The 21,561-nt window shown below is 37.0% G+C and overlaps 1 protein-coding gene across 1 annotated transcript in view; it reads right to left on the reverse strand.

Annotated features, from left to right (window-relative positions):
• Positions 1-405: 405 nt before the first annotated feature.
• The window catches only part of PAWR (pro-apoptotic WT1 regulator), a 72,739-nt gene continuing 51,583 nt past the window's right edge, over positions 406-21,561 (reverse strand). Inside the window, exons 4-7 of the mRNA XM_038154212.1 lie at positions 17,544-17,578; positions 8,910-9,057; positions 7,476-7,580; positions 406-3,001 (exon numbers count right to left, since the gene is read on the reverse strand). Of these exons, the coding sequence (XP_038010140.1) occupies positions 2,915-3,001; positions 7,476-7,580; positions 8,910-9,057; positions 17,544-17,578 (375 nt within the window). The 3' untranslated portion in view covers positions 406-2,914. The remainder of the gene's footprint in view (positions 3,002-7,475; positions 7,581-8,909; positions 9,058-17,543; positions 17,579-21,561) is intronic.

Raw genomic sequence — 21,561 nt, forward strand, 5'->3', positions numbered from 1 at the left:
GAGCTTGCCCTAAACGATTCTGCTTGTGCGGGAGAAGAGAACACTTGCTTTCACAGAGCTTTAGAAGTTAAACCCATTCACCTTCTCTACAAACAGCACTGTGACATTATTGCTTTTCCTGAGAAGGTTTATACTTCTGCTTTGAAGTAGGAGAAAAGATCACTGCTATCTAATTGATGGAAGGATACTCACTATTACCTGAAGCAAAAAAGTATAGTGTAAATATCCAGCTTTCTCTCTTGTGTGTCTGCATATGCATACACACTTGAAAACTCCAATGTGAATGCAATTCACTCATTTTAGCAGCTCAGATTGGGAACTTCACACCACAGAGGACAAATCCAGTTAGAATTTTAGAGAGACAGTATTAATTCTCCTTTAAAGACAGCAAGTACTCAGCCTGGATTAAAAAGAATTTTGTTTTATTTGAACAAAGGCAAACAATCTTTATTATAAAACATGTATCTTTCACCTGCAGTAGAAGAATCTCAAAATCATTTTTATAATCTGATAACAAGTATCACCACAACTAGTCAATGTTCAAAACTAAAATGGATATTCAGTTACTCATAGGTTAACGATGTTTAAATTTTTTTAAAACATAAAACGGGTATCTTCTAAAAATCACTCTGCATTATGATTATGAGACTGTTTTCAGAGGAAAACTCAACTACTACAAGTTTTCCAGAGCAGAAAAATCACAACTAGCCCTGAACAAGAACAGTTACATTAGAAATCCAGAAATTCTGCCAAATACTTCTGTCAGTTTTATGTACAAGTTTAAAAAAATCTCTAATTCCGGCATTACCACCGCCAAGAAGAGGTAATATGAAGACAAGTAACTCTTGTTTATGCTCTTTGTTGCTGTTTTTCTTTGGTTTAAAATGTACATGAAACACATCTTATGAAACATCTCATTTGCTACTTCATATTGTTATCTGCGTGTACTGCAGTATGCTTAATATTAGGCACTTAATAATGCTCCAACATGTCTGACACCCCATGCAGCACATGGGTTCCCTACCTAGCACACAGAGAAGGAAATCAGATGTTCTTCCAGAGAAAGTTTCATATTTATTCAAAAGGCATACATCTCAGCTGACTTTATTATGTCTTTAAATGTTCAATTTCATGGAACTTATAAATTAAGGGACCTCTTACTGTTTCAATAATATTACAAGCAATACTCATGGGTGTACACTGTAATTCAAAGGGCTTATACAAACCCCCTATACCATTCAACCCCCTGAGAAAAGGTTTTAAATGGTGTTCCATGGAATCTCATCCACTGTGAAGGGAAACACTGAGGCATCCTGGACTGAAAGTGTCTTGAAAAACACTTGAAAGCTTTGAAAAGATTTCCTCATCAGAATGCACAAATGCGAAATAATCTATCCTACATCAAAAACAATGCAAAATGTAACAATAATAGCTGGAATTTTAAATTTAAGAAACACTGTCATTAAATGCACTTTATGAAAACAATTGGCAAATCTGAAAAGGCAATTGTCATCTATATTTCACATATATATATAAATATAACAATACTGGTATATTGTTATATTAAAGTTGCTTTTAAGTTTTTAAGGAAAAAAAGTATATGTGTGTAACTTTCTGACATCAAAATTGTCCGTAAAAAGCTTGGACTTTTTGAAATGTTTTAATTTTTAGTGTCTTTCCTCAAAGGGTATGGACATTTAATCTGACCAGGAATGAAAAATATGCTGTATTAAGATGAAATAAAGTACAAATAATTTTTAGTCTAAATATTAACTGAGGTCTGTATTTAAAGTCTAAGGAAAATTTTGTCAGCTATCATGTTATAGAAGAATCCACACACAGTCATAACTGGATTGAAACATCTAACCAGGCACTTTTTAAACAACTTGTTAGTTTAAAATCAAGGATAAAAATGGGGTTTGTATACCATTAGATGTTTCAAAAAGGCACAAATCACTAGTATGCCCCTCTACTTCATCATGTACAAGAAAAATTTCACTCAGCTTAAAAAAATAATCCAAGAACTTGTATGGGTTATGATCACTACAAATTTTAGGATGACAACAAGAAGTGTCTTTGCTAAAATGAAAGCTCCAGGCTTTGTTTGAATTCTCAACACAGCAAACTAACTGTCTTGATTGCAAACTTGCATTTCATTGCTAAAGCAAAAGCCATAAAATAAACTACAGTGCACAACTTCAATGTGATTCTAAGAACTTATTAATGCTGATATGAGAGGTGATTTATTTGGCTTTGTGGTGTTTTGCATTTGTTTGTTTTGTAGTTTTTTAGTAAAACCTTCCCCTTCTGACAGAATACTGTTAAACACAGAAAAAAATAATTGCTACTCTCTATAATTGTCAATCTTTCAGACACAGTAAAAAACCTCAACATACAAGAATTCTAGATCAAGTCATCAATCTGCAAAACGTTATACATCAGTAATAAGGCATCCACTTTACAGCTATTTGAACAAAAAAAGGAAGCATTTCCCAAAATACATATTTTGAATCTGTGTAAACAAAGCTCATATGTATTGCTTCCATTCATTTCAAAAATATACACCCACATGGACTGAAAATGATCTTGATGCTATGAATTTTAGATCACTGTAATTTATGCAGCAGTAATCTGAAGATACAAAATCCAAATATTTTTTAACTTAAAATTTTGAAACATGTTGAAAATTTTAATCATGCTTATGTGAAAAGGAAGCTAAAAATACACCCCAAATTTTATGCCATTTCATTGAACAAAGGAGAAAGCACTAAGAAAATAAACATTCATCTGGTTTCCTAACAATAAATACAAAGACAGTTATTATAAGATACTGCAAACACGGAAATATTACTATATTGACCTTAGTGTTCAATCAGTAGTTTTTTAAATCTTTCCTCATTGACGTCTGAATCTTCTACCTTGTCAGCTGTCCAACAACTTTTAAGAGGGTTTTGTTTTCTTGCTTCAATTGTTCATTTTCGTCTTCTATATCATCTAGATCCTGTACAAGAAAAAAGAAAAACAAGCACTTCTCAGGATGGAAATACAAACTCTCAATTAGTAGCAGAAGAAATTTACTATCTTAGGTCTGAAATGAGGAAGCTGGGATAGGGAAGAATTAGTGTCACAGTAGGTACCCTGAGAACTGTTAAACCAGCCTGTTTCAAAGTGTCACTATAATTACAAAACATTAATATCATATTCTTAAGCACCCTAAATAGAAACATGTTCAAATCAAAGCTACAGCAGGAATTAATGCATAAAGAAACCAAAATAGAATGGGGGTGATTATTTTTCTGGCATATACAGAGAGTGTATTAATCAGCTCCTGTTCCCGCTTCCCCGATTGCTTGTCTGCAACTATGGTTCTCATGTATACACATCACTGATTATTACTGCAAGAAGACCTGTTTCGTGTATTTAGTATCAAAATTTTCAGAAAAAGAAAGACATGCCAGTTCACTTTTTTTTCTGTGGAAAAGAATTATAAACTCTGTACGGAGTGCCACTGGACGAACAGACAGCGTGCACAGAGTAGTAATGGGTGCTCAAAATAGACTGCTTCCACAGTCTTTGGAAATGTGTTTGACAAACACAAATGTTTGTGTCTTTTCCACCAATTACCATTTTTGTCCAGTTCCCATTTCACTTCCTCACTCCTAACAAGTTTTTTCAAGCCTTTAAAGTGAAAATCAGTAATAATGACTGCTTAATACAAACATTACTTCAATAAATGTAATTTTGGTGTACAAAAATCTCATGCAAGAAACAATGTGAACTAGAAAAGAATGAAGAAACAGAAGAGTGATGTCAAGGACAGGATTTTAAGGAGAAAAAATGAAAGGTGGGCAAAGGAAAACGAACCAGAATTCTCACTGGAGATCCTATGTGTTTTTTTGATTCAAGTCTGCCAAACTGTCCTCTTGCCTTAAGTAGTAAAGAGAAGATTTTCTCTCTCTTGGCCCTTTAAGTTGTTATGCAGTGTTTGAAATACAAAGCCCAGGTTATTATTTCTTTCTCAGTGAGGTCATTCCAGTAGTGCACAATAGAGATCATCTGCTCAACTGGTATAATGATTTTTAAAAGCCTCTTCAGTTTGCCAAGCTAAAATCCACTCCTCAATATTTTGCAATCCCTTTATTGTTTTCTAGAGTGGAATCAAGAAATCACTAGCAGAAATTTCTCTTTGCCTTACAGAAGTAAAGCTGCATCACAGTATGAATCAATTCCAGGAAAAGCATTTGGCCATTCCAGCATAACAGACATGAGTGACTTAAATACACAGGGTAAGTTTTGGTGGATAGATGCTATAAATACAATTAAGTACAAACAAATACACTTTATAATCTCTTTTGTTCAATTTAGATTAATAATCAGACAGACGAAAGGGACACCACATTTTCAATAAAATTATTTCTTTTTAGTTTAGTAAACATAAAACTTGTATTATAATGTTCAAACTTGTTGATCAAGCCATCGGATATCTCAATTAAAACTTACCTAAAAACCTCCTGTTTAAAATTCTAGTATAATTGACTCAAAATAAAATATTAAAACTTTGTGAAATGTTTATGCTGCAAAAATAACATTCCAGAAATTACTACATGTAAAAGTTTCTTGAATATAAGCCAGGAAAAATAACTGCTGCACTTTAAGGATCTACAGAAACAATGGTTTGAGAGATGGAGGGGATTCTGCCACTCTGAAATTTAAAGTTTCTTATTCAAAATTACAACACTAATTTATGCTTATTAGCAAAAAAATATGCAATAGCAGGAAAACTTGAACTTCACATACCAAAAGAACTGATAACTACACAATTGACATTAATTTGACTGTAAATCCTCACTGACAGACTCTCTCCAAACACACTTTTAACTACATTGACATCTTAGAAAGGTCAGAGATGACTAAGGGTAAACTAATTGACAGCTGAACCTTGCCTACCAAGTATTCAAATATTTTGAGGTGCCTTTCAGACATTTAAGGTTTTTATGAAGCAATTGCCCCTTTCTTACAAAGAACATGGCAGACATACTTTTAATGTCTAATATACTGCAATGACAGAATGCTGTTTATGGGAGAAAGCCTTTTCTGTTCCTCAATATAAATGCAGCCCATATTCTTTTAAGTATCTCTGTGATGTACTGACTGAGCTCAGTATAATAATGATGTCACATTAAACAAATATACTCACTTAAAATGAGAAAAATTCTACCAAGAAGTTCTCATGATTCTTGGAAAAAACACAAGGTCTTTGCCAATCAGGGATGCATCTGTGGTTATGAACTGACTAAAACTTCTAGAAAGAGCATTTTGCTGAATATGGACTGAGCAGTCAGAAAGATAGGCAATAAAATGGCCTTTTAGGAAGTTATCTAGGCTATCTGATGTGGTATTCTTCCCATACCTGCACATGTTAACATCCAATAACTGTATATTTTGATGAACAGAAAAGCTGGAGGAAAACCATGCATGTGTAGATGGTCAAATTTAGAGACCCCTATTTAGGCTGCCTACCAGCAAACTCTTTTAAGACAACCTCTGCACAGACTCACTAAATAAAGTTCAGTCCTCATGACATCCTTTTATCTGAACAGAAGGCTGAAGATCGCAGCTGTTCTTCCATGAAAAGCATCCAATACTGGTGCTAGGCCTACAGAGGGACACTCCATCAGATGGATGTACAAGTGCTGGCTTTCATGTTCTCAGTTATGATAATAAACCTGAAGCAAATACAACTGACATATTAATTTCCATAACCTTCTATCATGAGAACCATGTGATATTTCTGCAGCTTTTCTTAATTTTTTTAACATTTTCTCTTTCTGAATCCACATGGATAGCCAATATAGAAGCAATCAAATTCAAGAGTTAATAAACAGGAAAATAAAACTGCATCTGTGTTAATGGAAGCATCACTTGAGACATGAGTTCAAGAAGACAAATAGCTATGCTGGTCATAAAATCAAAAGGCAACTAATTCATCGTTAAGAGTAGCCTAAGAGATGCAGACATAAATAACTTGTACTCTATTGAGCAAACAGACAATATTAAAGGTATGAAAAATGCTGGCCTGATGGACCAAAAAAATCACTTCTCTTCTGTGTTTAAAAGTATCTACCTAGGGAGAACCAATAAGATGGCTTTGTAAATCTCACAGAAAGGTAGAATTTTAGTCAATATGAAACAAAGTTTGTTTTGAAATTGCTTTATTCAGTTTATGTTTTCTTCCATACAACAAGCAGAAATTGCCCTTGTACTTTGAACAGAGGCAATGCACAGACGGTGCCTAACTTTACTATGGATGTGCAAAGACAGTTTCTACTTAAGACACTTGATGGATTTCATTTAAGACATCATACTTCAAGAATAGCCAAAAAAACTAACATTGCTTCTGGAACATCAAACCTCTTAGAAAGCTGTGGTCCTAAACCCCAAGATTTCAGTCATTTAAGTTCTTTCAATTTGTTCTTTCCAACCTTTGAGTCAGGAAGTCAGACGTGACCAACAGTATTAAAATAGCTTTTCCTTCCATTATGCAGAAGGAATGAACACCACCTGCCTTAACTGCAATAAGGCCAATAAGCTTAGATGTGACAGACTCTTTGCAGAATGAAAGAACTGCATGAAGAGCAATGCCTCAGTTAAAATATAAATCTCTCTAAAACTGACACCACCTCATTTATCCTACAGATCAACTTCCAACTCTCTCCATATAAAAGCCAAAATATATGTTTCAGAATAATCTCATCTTTTTTAATTTTCTAGGTTAGTTTGCAAACTTCTGAATGCTGTCCTCCTTTGCTACTAAGGAAGAGCTGAAAAACATAGGTCTGAAACTCTTCATGCCTCCCTTCACTGATGGATTCAACAGAGCCCTATCTGCACTGGACTAGAAGAGAGGCATGTATCTCTAGTACATCAGGACTCCACACCTCAGCCAGGAAGTGCAGGATGAGGTCAGTAATGCACCCTATGAAAGAATTCCTGTTTGACCTTAAAACTGGTGCAACTTTTTTTAAATCAACTTTAAAACTTCTCATCCTGTCCCATTTCCAAGCATGTCTCACTCTTCTACCCCTTTTCACCTGCCTTCACACCTTGCCTGGTGATGTTACCTCATGTCTCCTGCCCTCTGTCTTATTCTGCCTTTACTTGGGATCAGCAATAAAGAGTATGAGAATATCTGTCAAAATATAAAGAGCTTTTGGTTTTATAATCTTGCTTTATAAACACTTAGAACAACAAGGAATTGACCAGACTTAGGGAAGTTAATGATGACAAATACAAGTCACCTTAGAAAGAAAATACAACTTACTGACATACCTCTTGAAAAGCTACACAAATACAAAAAAAACCTCAATTAATTCTTTTCTGACCTTGCCCAATGAATGTGGTGCCTGAAGAATACAACAGAGAATGTAGACACTTATTCCCTCTTTATACAGCCACATAAGAAAGTATTTGCTTACTCTGTTTAATAAATCAATTTCTTCTTTCAGCTTTCCAATTAGTTCCTCTTTCTCCTGTGCCATCTTCATTAATCTTGCATTTTCCTGTCTTTCTTTTGCAAGTTCCTATAACCAGAATACAGAATGAAGTTAAAAATGTAAATTCTTGTTTTAAGAGACAGTTTTAAGCTAACATCATCTAAAACAAAGAAAGAAGAACACACACACGCACTTATCTGTAATTCCTTCCCTACAGCAAGTCAAATCCACATCTTCAAGCCCTTTTACATTTCAATGAGCTAAAGAATCACATCTAAGAATATTTTACAACAGCAAATCTGTTTGGTGTCTGATTCAAGTGATAATGTTTTAATTTGGATATAACTTAAGCTTGAACACAGAATTGGACAGGGGCTCAAAACAGAAGAAGTAAATGCAAAGTATCAGCTCCCAAATTATTGTTGGTTGGATTTTCTGTTGTTTGTTTTTTATATTACCATTACCAAGAAATGAAGACTCACTTTTAAATCTGTGGGCCTGAATGTGAGAAAGAATGAAAATGTTCATTAGGAAAGAAGGTGCTTAAATAATCTTCTATTTTTTTTTACTGGCAATTAAAGTATTTCATTCTTTCAAAGAAAGATGATGATTTAGTAGGGAGGATTATGGTGTACTTTACTCAAACGAAGGTTCCTCAAGTCTTAAATCTAAAATAGCAATTTCTACAAAATACATGTAATTTTCCCCCTTTCCAAAAAAAAACCTATTCAAATTGTGTTAACTTATTAACTTTCACCCATGTGATTCAAGAATATTTGTGAAGTTGCCCAGAAAAAATCCACTTCAGAGGAAGACAGAGAAGCCAGTAATATATTAGACAGATGAAATTATTTAGCAAAATACTGGCTTAAGCAAAAAGCTCAGCTTTAACATTATTACATTCTCCCAAAACTGTTTTTATTAAATCAGTGTGAAACAATGCAAACCATTTTAAATATGTGTTTTGAATGTTTACAGCTCTAACAAAGAACTAGATTGCAATTAAATTTTACAATACTTTGGTATACTAAAAAACCAAACCAACAAGTAGATCAGAAACCAGTTTGTAACCTTGTGAAAAACCAGTGAGCTCCTTCTTCCCCCAAGATATTTGCTCTGTGTTGGGGTGTCACAAGGTACATAGGAGAAGCACATAGAGCACTGCTGGCTCTCTAAGTGTATTATCTTTGCCTTAACTATTTCTCACTTATATACCAAATGAAAACTAAACATCTGTGATTGAAAGTTCACATTCTTCTCAGTCAGTCTGACTCTTTAAATATTTTCGTAGACATAACTATCTGTACTTCAAGCATTTTGCATAACTTCTATGTATTTCACCTGCAAATTTCCCCACGGAGCTTCAAAAGCACTTTATTTCAGATGTATGCCATAGAAAGGTTAGTTGGTACTTACCCTTTCAAGTTCTTCAATCCTCTTTTCCAAAGTGTTACTTGGTAGAGAACTGCCAGAAGAATTTGCATCTCTGCTGTATCTGCCGTAAGCTGTCCTCTCTGGTCGGGAATATCTATTTGGAGCATCATCTTCTGGTGCATTAGCTGTACTGTGAGGGGCAGAGCAAAGCAGACACCCATTTACACATTTAACAAAATGGGAATGACAGCAATCACAGAAGTGCTTTCCAAAGCAGTCAGTAGGTCAGTCTAATAAACTGCAGAGAACATATTCCACAGCTCTCGTGTGGCTGAGAACTCACTAAATTCACTGCCTCGGGGATTCAAATACTTGGATAATGCAGCTTTCATCACATGGGTAATACACTATAAACATGTACTTGTCCTATTTTTCAAGTTTCATTAACTATGCATATTAAAAACCAAGCTAAATGACTTTATTTCAAGAACTAAAGTGCCACTACAGAGCAAGAATCTTTTTAACTCAAAAACATAAGCGATGAAAAAACAAGTAGAGGTCCAAAACATAAGAAGAATATTGACTAACTTTTCAGGAACTATTGATTTGGCCTGTAAGGGAACGGAAAGTAAACTGAAGTGAGAAAGTGATGTGACCCAACAAACCAATTTTATGCCATCTCCAGATATTTTACTTCAGAACTCTGGTACAGAGGAGTTTGTCAGAGCTCCGCTGTCTGACGCTCACTCCCTAGGGACCACTTGGTCTAGATAACGTGTCTATTTATTAAAAATCAGTCATGGAACGAACAGATAGGCACTGCAAGTGCACATCAGCTAGTTTTTTTAAAAAGCATGCAGATTCTACATTACTACTGGCATGTACAAAATCAGTACTAATTTAAAAATATGTATGACAAGTCAAGCATTTTCAGTCACAAAACTAACAGTGTCCTTCCCATAGACATTTTCTTCCTAACAGTAATGTTACTCACCTTCAATGAGGATTCTAATGAATAACTAAGAACAACAGAACAGAGTGCCCCGAGAGCAGGCAAAGAGACTCTCCCTCTCCAATTCACCAAAATTACACTTCTTAGACTTAAAATATACAGACAAACTGCCAAGACAGAACAAAAAAACTGAGATATTCAAAAGCCACCTGAAGATGGTCCTCAATAATCAGCTCTAGGTGGCCCTGCTCGAGCAGGGGACTAGACAAGATTTCCCCCAGAGGTCCCTTCCAGCACCAACCAGCCCGTGATTCTGCAAAATCACACAGCTGAAGTATGTATACACTGGTCTTCTAGACCACTTAGGAAAAGAATGAAAAGCACTATGAGCATCCCTACAACATTTCCTTTAAAACACAGAAGAGTATATGATTAATGTGTTCATTTAACAATTTTGCATTTCATAACTGTAGAAAACCCCTGCTGACAACATGCAGATTTAGATGGATACAGTGAAAATCAAAAGCAGGATCTGGCATAGGGATGTCTTTTCATGGATATAAATACTCTTTTGCTCCAGTATGTGTGAAGTTTCCAAGACACACTGACACAATTGTAAGGAATTTTGTAGCTGAACGTTATTACCATATTTAGCACTGTTTATTCTTCATCCAGAAGATTTTTTATAAAACATTTCTAGGACCGGATATGCATGTTGCAACACAAGACAAATATTTAAACTTAACTCTATAAATTCTAGATTATTGAGGTTCCTAAAAGACGTGTACTTGCATGCTGTTAATCTCTCAAGGAGACACCACACAAAAAAATGTCTCAACTTTTCATCATTTAAAAATGAATACTTTTGCCACCATACTGGAGTATTTAAACTCAGCTCCAGTGAGCAATATTGGCAGAAGCTCCTACACAAAGATTAGAAGAAAGAGTACTTGGACAGGGTTTCATTAATAAAGAAAATGCTTTAATTTTCAGGGTTTTCTTTCCTGACACTCACACTTGAATTTCCTCACCTATTCCACTGGGCAGCAGACCCTATTGAACACATTCCTTCTCAGTGTAGGAAAGTACAAAGAACATATCAAGGAGGCTTCTGGGAAATGGGATTTTAAAAAATACCATTTAAGGAGGCATCGGTCCAAAACCTAACATAAGGAATATGACAGATAAAAGGTTCATTATTTTGGTTGTTAAAACCAATGTCAAGTACACAGCAATGGCAAAAAAGTACTACCCATGACACAACAGAAACATCTTTCACAAATAATGGAACCTAAGTCTTCAGATGCAATGTCACTTCATGAGTGTTAAATGAGAAAGAATAACAAAATCAGAATATGCTGAGTTGGAGGGGACCCATCAGAATCATTTAAGTCCAACTGCTGGCCCTGGACACCTCAAGAGTCACATGTGCCTGACAGTATTGTTCAAACACTTCTTGAACTCAAGACAGGCTTGGTGCTGTGACTGTTGTCCTGAGAAACCTATTCCACTGCCCAACCAACCTCTGCCTGGAAACTTCTTGATACCCAACCTAAATCTCTCCTGACTTAGCTTTAGGCCCCTCCCTTGAGTCCTGTCATGGATCACACGTGTCAAGATATCTGTCCCTGACCCTCCTCTTTCCCTCATAAAGAAGTTGTAATTGCAATGAGGCCTCCCCTCAGTCTCTCCTTCTCCAGGCTGAACACACCAAGTGACCTCAGCCATTCCTCAAAGGCCTCCTGCTCCAGTCTCTTCACCATCTTTGTTGCTCTCTTCTGGATGTTCTCTAGCCTAATGTCTGTTTTATATTGTGGTACCCAAACCTGCCCCAGCACTCGAGGTGAGGCTGCCCCAGTGCAGAGCAGAGAGGGACAATCCCCTCCCTTGCCTGGCTGGCGATGCTGTGCCTGATGCCCCCCAGGATTCTTTCCACAATGAAGACTAGAAAAACAGTATCACTGAACTTGGAGTCTCTTTACTAAGAGGAAACACCTAAAAACCCACTAAGATACTGTCTATGGAAGTATACCTGTAGATTATGCTTATAATATAAAAATACACAAATATAAATGTATTTTACAAGGTGTTTTTCTGGCTACACTTAAAACAAAAACAATATAGCAAAATCAGTTTGAGTCCTCTTACAGAGAAACAGAAATTTTGTTTGATGCTCCTAGTTTATTTTTTTTACAATAAAATCAGTTCTTCATATAGGGACAGGTTTAAAAACAAGGTGAAATATCTCTTGCTCCTTCCAATGCTTCTTTGATTCTCTCAATGTCTTTCTAAAGCATTGTCCAAATTGCCATTTCACCTAGTGAAAATCACCCTGTCCAAGCTGTATTTCAACTACAACAGGTTTATTTTTATGCCAGAATCTTATAATTGTACCTGATTTGGAAACTCCTAGTTATTTATGACACTGTAATCCAGTCAGCTGCTATCTGTTTCTCTGGAAGAAGCAAAGGACAATTATTTCTAAACAGGGCACCTTGGCTTTCTGTTACTTCAGACCACTTAAACCAAATTTGTGGCTTTCAGAGCTGAGCTACAGAAAGGCAGGCTTGCCTTTTCTACAGCTGCATTCCCTAGGCTCCTCCAGTTTTCCTGCCTCTGGCCTTCAGGTGAATAGGAAATTACTCAAACTACAACGCAGCAATCGAGCAGCCAAGCAAGAGGGAGCCATCAACCTGCAGCCACAGTGGCTCCCTGAAGCAGCAGCTTGCCCAGCGGCACGAGCACTGGCCCAAGGGGCAGTGAGGAACTCCGGCCAGAACTTAGACCATCAAAACATTTTGCAGAAATAAACCCTACTTGTTTATGCCTTCTTATAACATCAGCAGTGTCTCAAGAAGAGCTACAAAAGTCAAGAAAAACTTCTTAAGTGGCCCCTTAAGTGCCTAAAATGAAATGCTCGTATCTGCAAAGCAGTGGTCCTAAGGTAACAAACTAGATGAGACAATTCTTCCAAAGCCAGCCCTCACTGTGAAACTCCTAAACACAGGCAAGCAGGCAAGTCTGGGCATAGCATTATGAAACAGTATTTTGTGGCTGTGGCTTTTCTTAATTAGTGAGATCAAGGTTAGTATGATGGAAAGTAAACTGTTATAGTTTAAGTTTTATAATTACCTAAAAACACTGAGCAAGGCAATTTCAGCAATGTTCAAACTTCAGAGCCCCTCCAATGAGTGCTCTGAAGCATCTTCTTTTATGGTCTCTACTTCCCCATTTATTTTTCAACTCTTACATGAATGATAAACTCAAGTATGGAGTCTTTTACAATTACTGCTAAATAGTCTCTACCTCTAGGGTTCCATGTTAATGTGCTGTACTATCGTAGAAGAGGGGGCAAAAATCCTCTCTGACATTTTGACTGGAAGCCATAAAACCATACCGTACTGTATTTATTTCCACTAGTAAACAAACTTGTAAGGCAAATACACTGCTGAACCATGAAGAAATTTTAATCTAGCTCTTTTTGTAAACTAATCCAGTTGATCTGATTCAAGAACCACACAAAAACCTTTAAATTCCAATCTGCAAGGTTTGCTTTACAATTTTTTTAAAAAGGGAACTAAACTGGTTCAAAAACTAGTACACAGTCTTTAAAGTAAGCTGACAGAAGAAACTTTCTGTGTTTATTAAAATATTTCTATGTCTGCATAAATATCTTGCATTACTGTTACTTGCAAACAAGCCTTTTAGTTTACAAAAGAAACATAATTCATGTTTACATGTAGATTAGACTCAAATATTTCAATAAAGAAAATGCACTTTGTCCTTCTCATGTTTGAGAAACGATTGGTAACATCAACTATGCTGATACCATCAGACCTAAATGAGAAAACCATTCTTACTAATGGCAATATGTTTAGTACTTAAAATATCTATTCACAAAGCAGTGCAAAAAACAGCAGAACCAGTTTCATAACAGTAGTTTGAAATGGCCAAGATGAGCCATATTACATTAAAAAACCTGAGAGGAAAATGGAAGAATGGGAAGTTGATATGGGCTATTACAACTTAAGTATACCGACACATTAAAAAGACATGAAGCTCACAGCTAGGACACATGGCTGACCACAGCTCCCAAATACTCCCCCTCAAGTTCTGTGGCCTTCATGTCAGCATGACCTTGAAGATTCTGGTTGTGCTTTTAATAGATCTCACAGTACCAGTCCAGATCACAACAAAGCCATCACTTTCTCTTGAAAATATTTTATGCACTTAATAATGCAACTACAAAGGAACCCCTCCACAAACTTCTGGGGGGGTGTGAAAATTTCTGAAGTAAATTCAGAAGACAGACTACAGTTATAGACTAAGACCCTCACCACAAACTTTTATTTATTTTACAGTACAAAGAGACAGGCTCAGTTTGTCCAAGTCACTAAGCACACAGGAACACACAGAAGCTATCAGAGTTCATTTGTAAACATGTTTTCCAGTCAATGGACACTCAGTGAAACAGGTTTCCCAGCAATGTCATATAAATGTTTAGTCACAGATTGTTGCATCCATATAGGCTAACGTAGCCAGTGTAATTCATAGTGTAAAATCTCTGCAATTCTTAAGTCCTGGAACACACCAAGAGAACAATGATTCTGTAAGAACACACGTAACTGATCTTCTCTGCTTTCTAATCTCTTTTCTCTTGTCAGATACAGGAGGATGGGTATCTCAGTGTAGAGGCAGAATCACAGAATTGTTGAAGTTGTAGAAGAATCTCTAAGATCATAACATAAAATATGAAAACAGTTAAATGGAAAGGGAAAGGTACTGGAAGTCCAGAATGATATCAGTAATCCAGGACTACAAGTCAGAAAGGACAGATAATGGAGACAAAACAGGAAGAAAACAAAAACAAGAAAAAAACCACACACGCAAAATCAGACAAATAATAAAGAGAAGACTAGGACCTCGATGACTGAATATAAGGATGTAAGAGAAATGGGGAAGAGAAAGGAAAGAGTGCCTAACAGCGCTAGGAAATGGAAACCAGTGAAGTGAAGAAAAATGCTAAAATGAACAAGATGCCATGTTTGATAAGGAATAACTGGGGAAGAGTGGGAAGGCAAGAGAGAAAAAGCAGTAGTAACAATGGAAGAAAGCAACCTGAATATTTCTGGGAAATAACTCAATCTTTCAATGGGAAAGAGAATCTATTACAGAATCCAACATTTCAGGAAAATATAGTTTCCTTTTTGCTCTCATGTGTCTACAAAGTCTACCAACCATCTCCCTCCCACAAAGTACTGGTCACTTACTGTTGCAAGTAAGTTTCAAATAGGATCTCAAAGTGCTTGTTCCTATGTGAAACATGCTTCACTCTCAGTTTGCTTTGAAAACCTAAGGGAGTACACCCAAGACTGTTAAAAGCAAATTAAGCTGGATGTATTTGAGCCATAAAGCAGCCTATTATCTCAATTCAGCCTTTAGGCATTAACATTCAAATTCTAGGTGCAATCACAGAATGGCATTTTCCATTTCACAGATTCACAGAACATTTTGAGTTGGAAGGGATGCACAAGGATCACAGAGTCCAACTCTTACGTGAATGACCCATTCAGGGACTGAATCCACAGCCTTGGTGTTATTAGCACCATGCTCTAACCAACTGACTTTCCAAGGGACTCCTACTGTATTTGGGACTTCAGTGAGATCTGAGTGATGTGAATAAGAATTACTGTAGAGGAGGCTGCTTTCTGTAAGACCTTCACCTACTGCAGATGTTGCAAGAAACAAACAAGCCCAGAGCAATTCTGGTTCCAATGCCTTCAGCATTCAAACCAGAAAGCAAAATGACTGGGAGCAATACCTTAAGTACCCTCACAGGAAAAATTAGTTCAGGGAGGCAGAAATTTTCAAATACAGCAGAAAATTAATAGATACTATTAACTCCAACCACAGGGGGTATTGTATATCTCAAGGAGAATAAAACCCACTGAGTATTTGTGAGCACTGGGCACTGTGTTAACAGTGGTAAATAATCCTTCACTTTCAACTTGAAGTTCAAGACTACGCAATAAATAAGATAGATGGCAACATCCCTAAAATATTGAACAGCAGCTCGCAGCAAGTCAGATTCCTCCTGCATGTGATGCCAGCTCTAACAGATGAAGTTGACAAAGACTCTACATCCCACAAATAACTAAAGCTGACTGAGGGGAGACTGCATAACCAAGTCTTATTTAGCATTTTCTAGCTTTGGCGTTTCCTACTTTTGCAATGCTATCAGTAGAATTAGATTATTTTCAAATAAGTTACGAACGTGGTTGTGCAAACTTCTATTTATTACCCCCACGCACAAGCAAGTTTTTGCAAGCGAGTATATACAGCATGCAAGCAGAGATAAGGTTTATGAAAAGCCACAAAAGTATGACACACACCACTAAGTATTTGCAGATACAAACAGCAATAAAATTCCGCACCGGGACTGAAGAGGAAGTGAAGACTGAACTAAAATGTGCTTGATTAATAAGAAATGAATCATGAAATTACATAGTTATTAAGCTTGTGACAATAAGCCCACCCATTCTGCAATGACAAAGTGATTTAAAAAAAAACCCTATAAAAAGCATCACTCAACTGGGTTTACAAGAACCTGGGAATATAAATATAAATATAAAAGACACCGTGCTAGGAAAGCTAAAGCCTAACAGGATAGGTTATTCTTTTTTACAGTGTGGGAGGTGAGACTCTGGAACAGGTCGTCCAGAGAAGCTTTGGGTGTTCCCTCCCTCCAAGTGTTCAAGGCCAAGCTGGATGTGGCTCTAAGCAATCTAGTTCACTGGAAAGTGCCCCTGCCTATGGCAGGGGGACTGGACTAGATGATCTTTAAGGTCTCTTCCAACCCAAACCATTCTATGATTCTACAAGTGAACAATTTTGAGGGGTAGAAAATACAGCAGTGAAGGCTAGATAATTGTAGATGCTCTTTGCACTTTCTTCTACAGCCATATATATATATATATATATATATATATATATATACATACACACACAGATGAATCAACCAATCAACCACCTACATATTTCACCCAAGTAAAAGATACCTGAAAGGGAATGACTTCATGTACCAAATAAAAACATTCTCACACAATTGTCTTGCTTCAGTTGACATATTTTAGACCCTGTGTTACTGTAACATTTCCTAATAGCTGTGATAGTTGTGTCAGTACTAATTCCACATGCACAAAAATTTCACACACTGGTCAGGTGCATCAAGAACTTTTGAAGTATTTCTCTGATTAAAAAGCTCAAGTAATGACCAGGGTAATACCTGACTCAAAGACAAACAGGACATGCTATATATGAGAAACACCTCTACAACTGAAGACAGCAGTATGACAAAACCATCTTTCACTTTTATTGTGGAGAGCAACAAAATTATCTTCCTTTATTCAACTTTGGAATATGGTGGTTCATAAATTAAACTATGAAAGTACTGGCTGCTAGGCAATGCATAGTCGAGTTTGACATTTGATTAGGAAACTACCCTGCCCTAGTAAGACCCAGTAAAACACTAGTGGAATTTATTTTAAAACAGTAGCATTATAGAAGGCTTTGGATAAGCTTGCTGCATCCTTCAGGTCCTTTGCCTGATATCAAGGTATATATCTACAGTAGCAGTATGATGGCTTCAACTACAAATAGCCATTTAATCAGCATTTTTTCTGCCAGAAACGTAAATAAAATTGTTGTGTACAAAGATCTCATACCTTTTATACCTGCTTGAAACCATCCTGGAGGAGTCCTAAAAGAAACAAAAAGGAAAAATTAATTAGTATTTTTCTTGTAGCTATACTGCCAAAATACCTTATCAGTCCACAGAAAACGAAGTCTGCAGCGAGAGCAGTCCCATGCCACTGTCAGTTCAGCACTACTTTGTTGTCAGGTACAGACAATATCAGGACTGTTGTTACTGCTATAATACTTACTATATGTTATTGCTCCTGAATATCACCTCAGAAGCCTTAAGTGTCTGCCTCTGATTACATCATAAAAGTGGATGCACTTATTCCATCTCCAACACTAACTAGTATGGAAACATGTGTGTGCTTTGATAGCTGTTCATCAACTTGTCCAAGAGCAGCAGAGCAAAACTGTTTCAATTCCTCATCACCACTGCTGTCCTTCCAGATGGGAACAAAAACTGAAGCTGTCAAGTACAAAAATTAGGACATGTTTCAACTGGTAAACAAGGGCTCAGATTTGACAGAGTAAGTCCATAAATATTTTTCAGGATGTTGTAAGAACATGAACCAATTATTTTCTTAGTCATAGGCAAAACACCCCCCAGCAAATAACAGTAGAAGTCAGGAAAGAACATTTAAGGAGTTAAAGGACAATTGCCTTTACCAGAAAAAGAAAAAAAAAAAGGCAAAGTATGAAATGCTATCCACTTACAACACTTAATGCAGACAAAGAAGTAAATGAGCTCTCAAAACAAAATGCAAGAGAAATTCCATCCACTCTGAAAATTCTACAAAACATTACACTGCCTTCACTAATCAGCACACCAGTGACTTTGTAAGTAAATAAACAGGCTAAAAATTAGGACACAAAGAATATTATTTTACTACAGAAAATAGAATTTTAAAAAAGATTTGTATTATAGAAAAAAAAAACTTGATCTGGAAGTACATTTTATTTTATGAAGCATTTTTCATTTCTGCCATATGTGCTACATCTAATCCCTAAGATAAGCAGAAGAACAAAATTCAACAAATCATGGGAACTACTTAAAGAAACCCATAAATTTGGCAAAATTGCTGGTTTAACACTGATAACTATTTTTATCATTGATGACAGCATCTGAAAATTAGTGATTCACAGCTGTGAAACAGAAAGCTAATTTTACCTCTAAAAGGGCAGAGAAACAATTTAAAATGTTACCAATGCGATTTTTAAAGTTTACTTAAGGGTAGGCTATCTTTGAAAGGTCATGGAAGCAGGGGGAAATTTCTGAGGACTAAAATGAAGTAAATGTTATTCCCTTCTTCCAGAAGGATTATCCAGGGAACTACAGGATACTCCTTAGCTCAGTCTCTGAGTAGGAAACGGAACAAACCCTCAAGGACAGTAAGGTGAAATCAGCATGGATGTACAAAGGGGAAACCATGCCTGACCTGAGAGCCTTCTATGATGAGACGACTTGGTGAATAACGGCACAGCAGATGATGCTTTCTAGATGTCAGCAAAGCTTTCAACACCTTCCCACACATTGTATGTATATGGAAATAGAGGCCAGATAAGCAGACTGTGAGATGAAGTGATTACCAAGTCCAAAGGGTTATGAGCAGAAGCACTAAGTCCAGCTGGATGCCAGCCACTTTGCAGGGACCGACACAGGGGCCGGTACTGTTTAATGACTTCATTAGTGACCTGAATTATGAGACAAAGTACAGCCTGAGCAAGTTGGCACACTACAAACAACTTGGATGAGAGGTTAACGATACAACAGGTGGCTGTGTTGCCATCTAGACAGACACAGACAGGCTGGAAAATGAGCTTACAGAGACCCCATGAAGTCAAAAAAAAAAAAAAAAAAGGAAAATGTGAAGTCCTGCCCCTGAGTCTGGGGATGAATAATCCCAAGCAGGAGCAAGCAGGAGTACATGCTGTGGAAAGCTGCTGTGCAGAAAAGAACCTGGGTGTCCTGGTGGACATCAAGTCGAACATAAGCCATCCCTGTGCCCTTGCAGCAAAGGCCCATGGCAACCCCCGGACGCACTGCCAGCAGGTTGAAGGACAGCACCCTGAGGAGAGCTGCAAAGATAGTGAATGAACTAGAGGAGAACTCACACAAGGAGTTGCTGAGGTCACTTGGCTTGTTCAGCCGGGACAAGACTAAGGGGAAACCTCATTGCAATTACAACTTCCTCACGAAGGGACAAGGACAGCAAGGCACTGATCTCTACTCTGTCGTGACCAGTGACAGGACCCGAGGGACTGGCCTGAAGTTGTATCAGTGGGGGCTTGGTTTGGACATTAGGAAGAAGTTCTTCACATCTCAGGGTGGCTGGGCACTTGAACAGGCTCTGCAGGAAAATGGTCACAGCATTAAATCTGACAGACCTCAAGAAGCATTTGGACAATACTCTCAAGCACATGGTGTGACTCTTGGGGTGTCCTGTTCAGGGACAGGAGTCAGACTCGTGGGTCCCTTCCAACTAAGCATATTCTCTAATTCTCCTCTGCTCAGCCCTGGTGAGACCACAGCTAGCATGCTGTGTCTAGTTCTGGCCTTCTCAGTATGAGAACAATATACTGGAAAGACTTCAACAAAATTAAACATATGATTAAAGGTCTGGAGCATCTGACACATAAGAAGCTGAAAGTGCTGGAAATGTTCAGCCAGGAGAATAGGATGCTCAGGAGGTATCTTGCCAATGTGTATAAATTCCTGATGGGCTAAAGATGATGGAGACGTATTTCTATCCATCGTGATAATAAAAACCCAACTGGCTACAGTCCTGAGCAATTTGCTACAGGTACCCTGCTTTGTCTTGCAAGACTTGGACTGGAGACTTCCCAAGATCCCTTCAAACCCTAAAGATTTTTAGCTTTAAGACTGTCAGCAATGACTGATGAAGTGATTTGACTCTGAGGTACCTGAAGAGATTCAAACTGCTTCATCTAATACATTGCATGTTCCCTGTATCTGGGAACTGAAATGCCATATCAGTAACATCAGACACAGCTCCTGGTGGTGATGCTCTCAGAAATACCCAGCTGTCCCATTAGCTATGGGCAAGTGGTTCAATTGCCTTTTTAGGCTTGGATGGAGATCTACACTGTGTCTAAATTTTGCCTAACTGCCTGCAGATACAATAAAGTAGGAACTCTGGGCTCTAATCTTCCTCAGTTCTTATTTTTTTAACAGCTTCCTTTTTTTCAGGAAAATTCTTCCTGGTGAACGTAAGCCTCGGTTTGCAGAGAAAGACAGAATTCACGAGAAAGGGAGAAATTGCACCTGAGATTGCAGTCTCACGAAGCACACATACCTTTGTACAAACAAATCTTAAGGTAAGAGATGCTTGTTTTGTACTCCAGACACTAAAAGGATGCAATGAATCACTGTATATCCCCATATTTGCTAAAACATTTTCATATACTAAATGCAAATAAAGCTGTAAAGCAATTACAGAGACTTGTACATTTAATTCAAGAGGACACTTTTAAAAGTTTGGCACTACTATTCAGAAAAGCCAGTTCTTCAGAAAAAGCTGGGAAAGCAAACAAATGTTCAGAGACAAAGTGCATTGCAAATACTCTCATTTGCTACAAATGATAGCTGTTAAAGCAAGCAAACAAACAAACCTTGACTCAATTAACAAGTCCTTTGTAACAAGTGTTTCTGCAGTAAGTATTAGTGGTTTTTATTTCTATAGTTGAAACTGACTACGAACAAAAAGTTAAAAATGCATATCTGATGCACAAAAAAAATTCCTCTGAACACCAAATTAATATTGCAGGTTTGGTAAATCATGATTTTTTTACTTTGAAATCTCTAATGTAAATGCAAACCAACCATTCTTTAAAGTGATGATGAAAGCACTACAAAAGTGTATTATTTACCTCTGTACTCATCTTATGAAATTTATTTTGTGTGCGTCCAAAAGTCTCTGGCAACATGAATACAAGAAGTCATGCTGTAAAGAGCATTATGTGCCTACAAATCAAAAATTAATCCTAAGATTTCAAACTATTAAGAGATCTTAAAATGAGGCAAGC

The sequence above is a fragment of the Motacilla alba genome, chromosome 1A, assembly GCF_015832195.1.
Source record: "Motacilla alba alba isolate MOTALB_02 chromosome 1A, Motacilla_alba_V1.0_pri, whole genome shotgun sequence".
In the NCBI taxonomy this organism is placed as follows: Eukaryota; Metazoa; Chordata; class Aves; order Passeriformes; family Motacillidae; genus Motacilla; species Motacilla alba.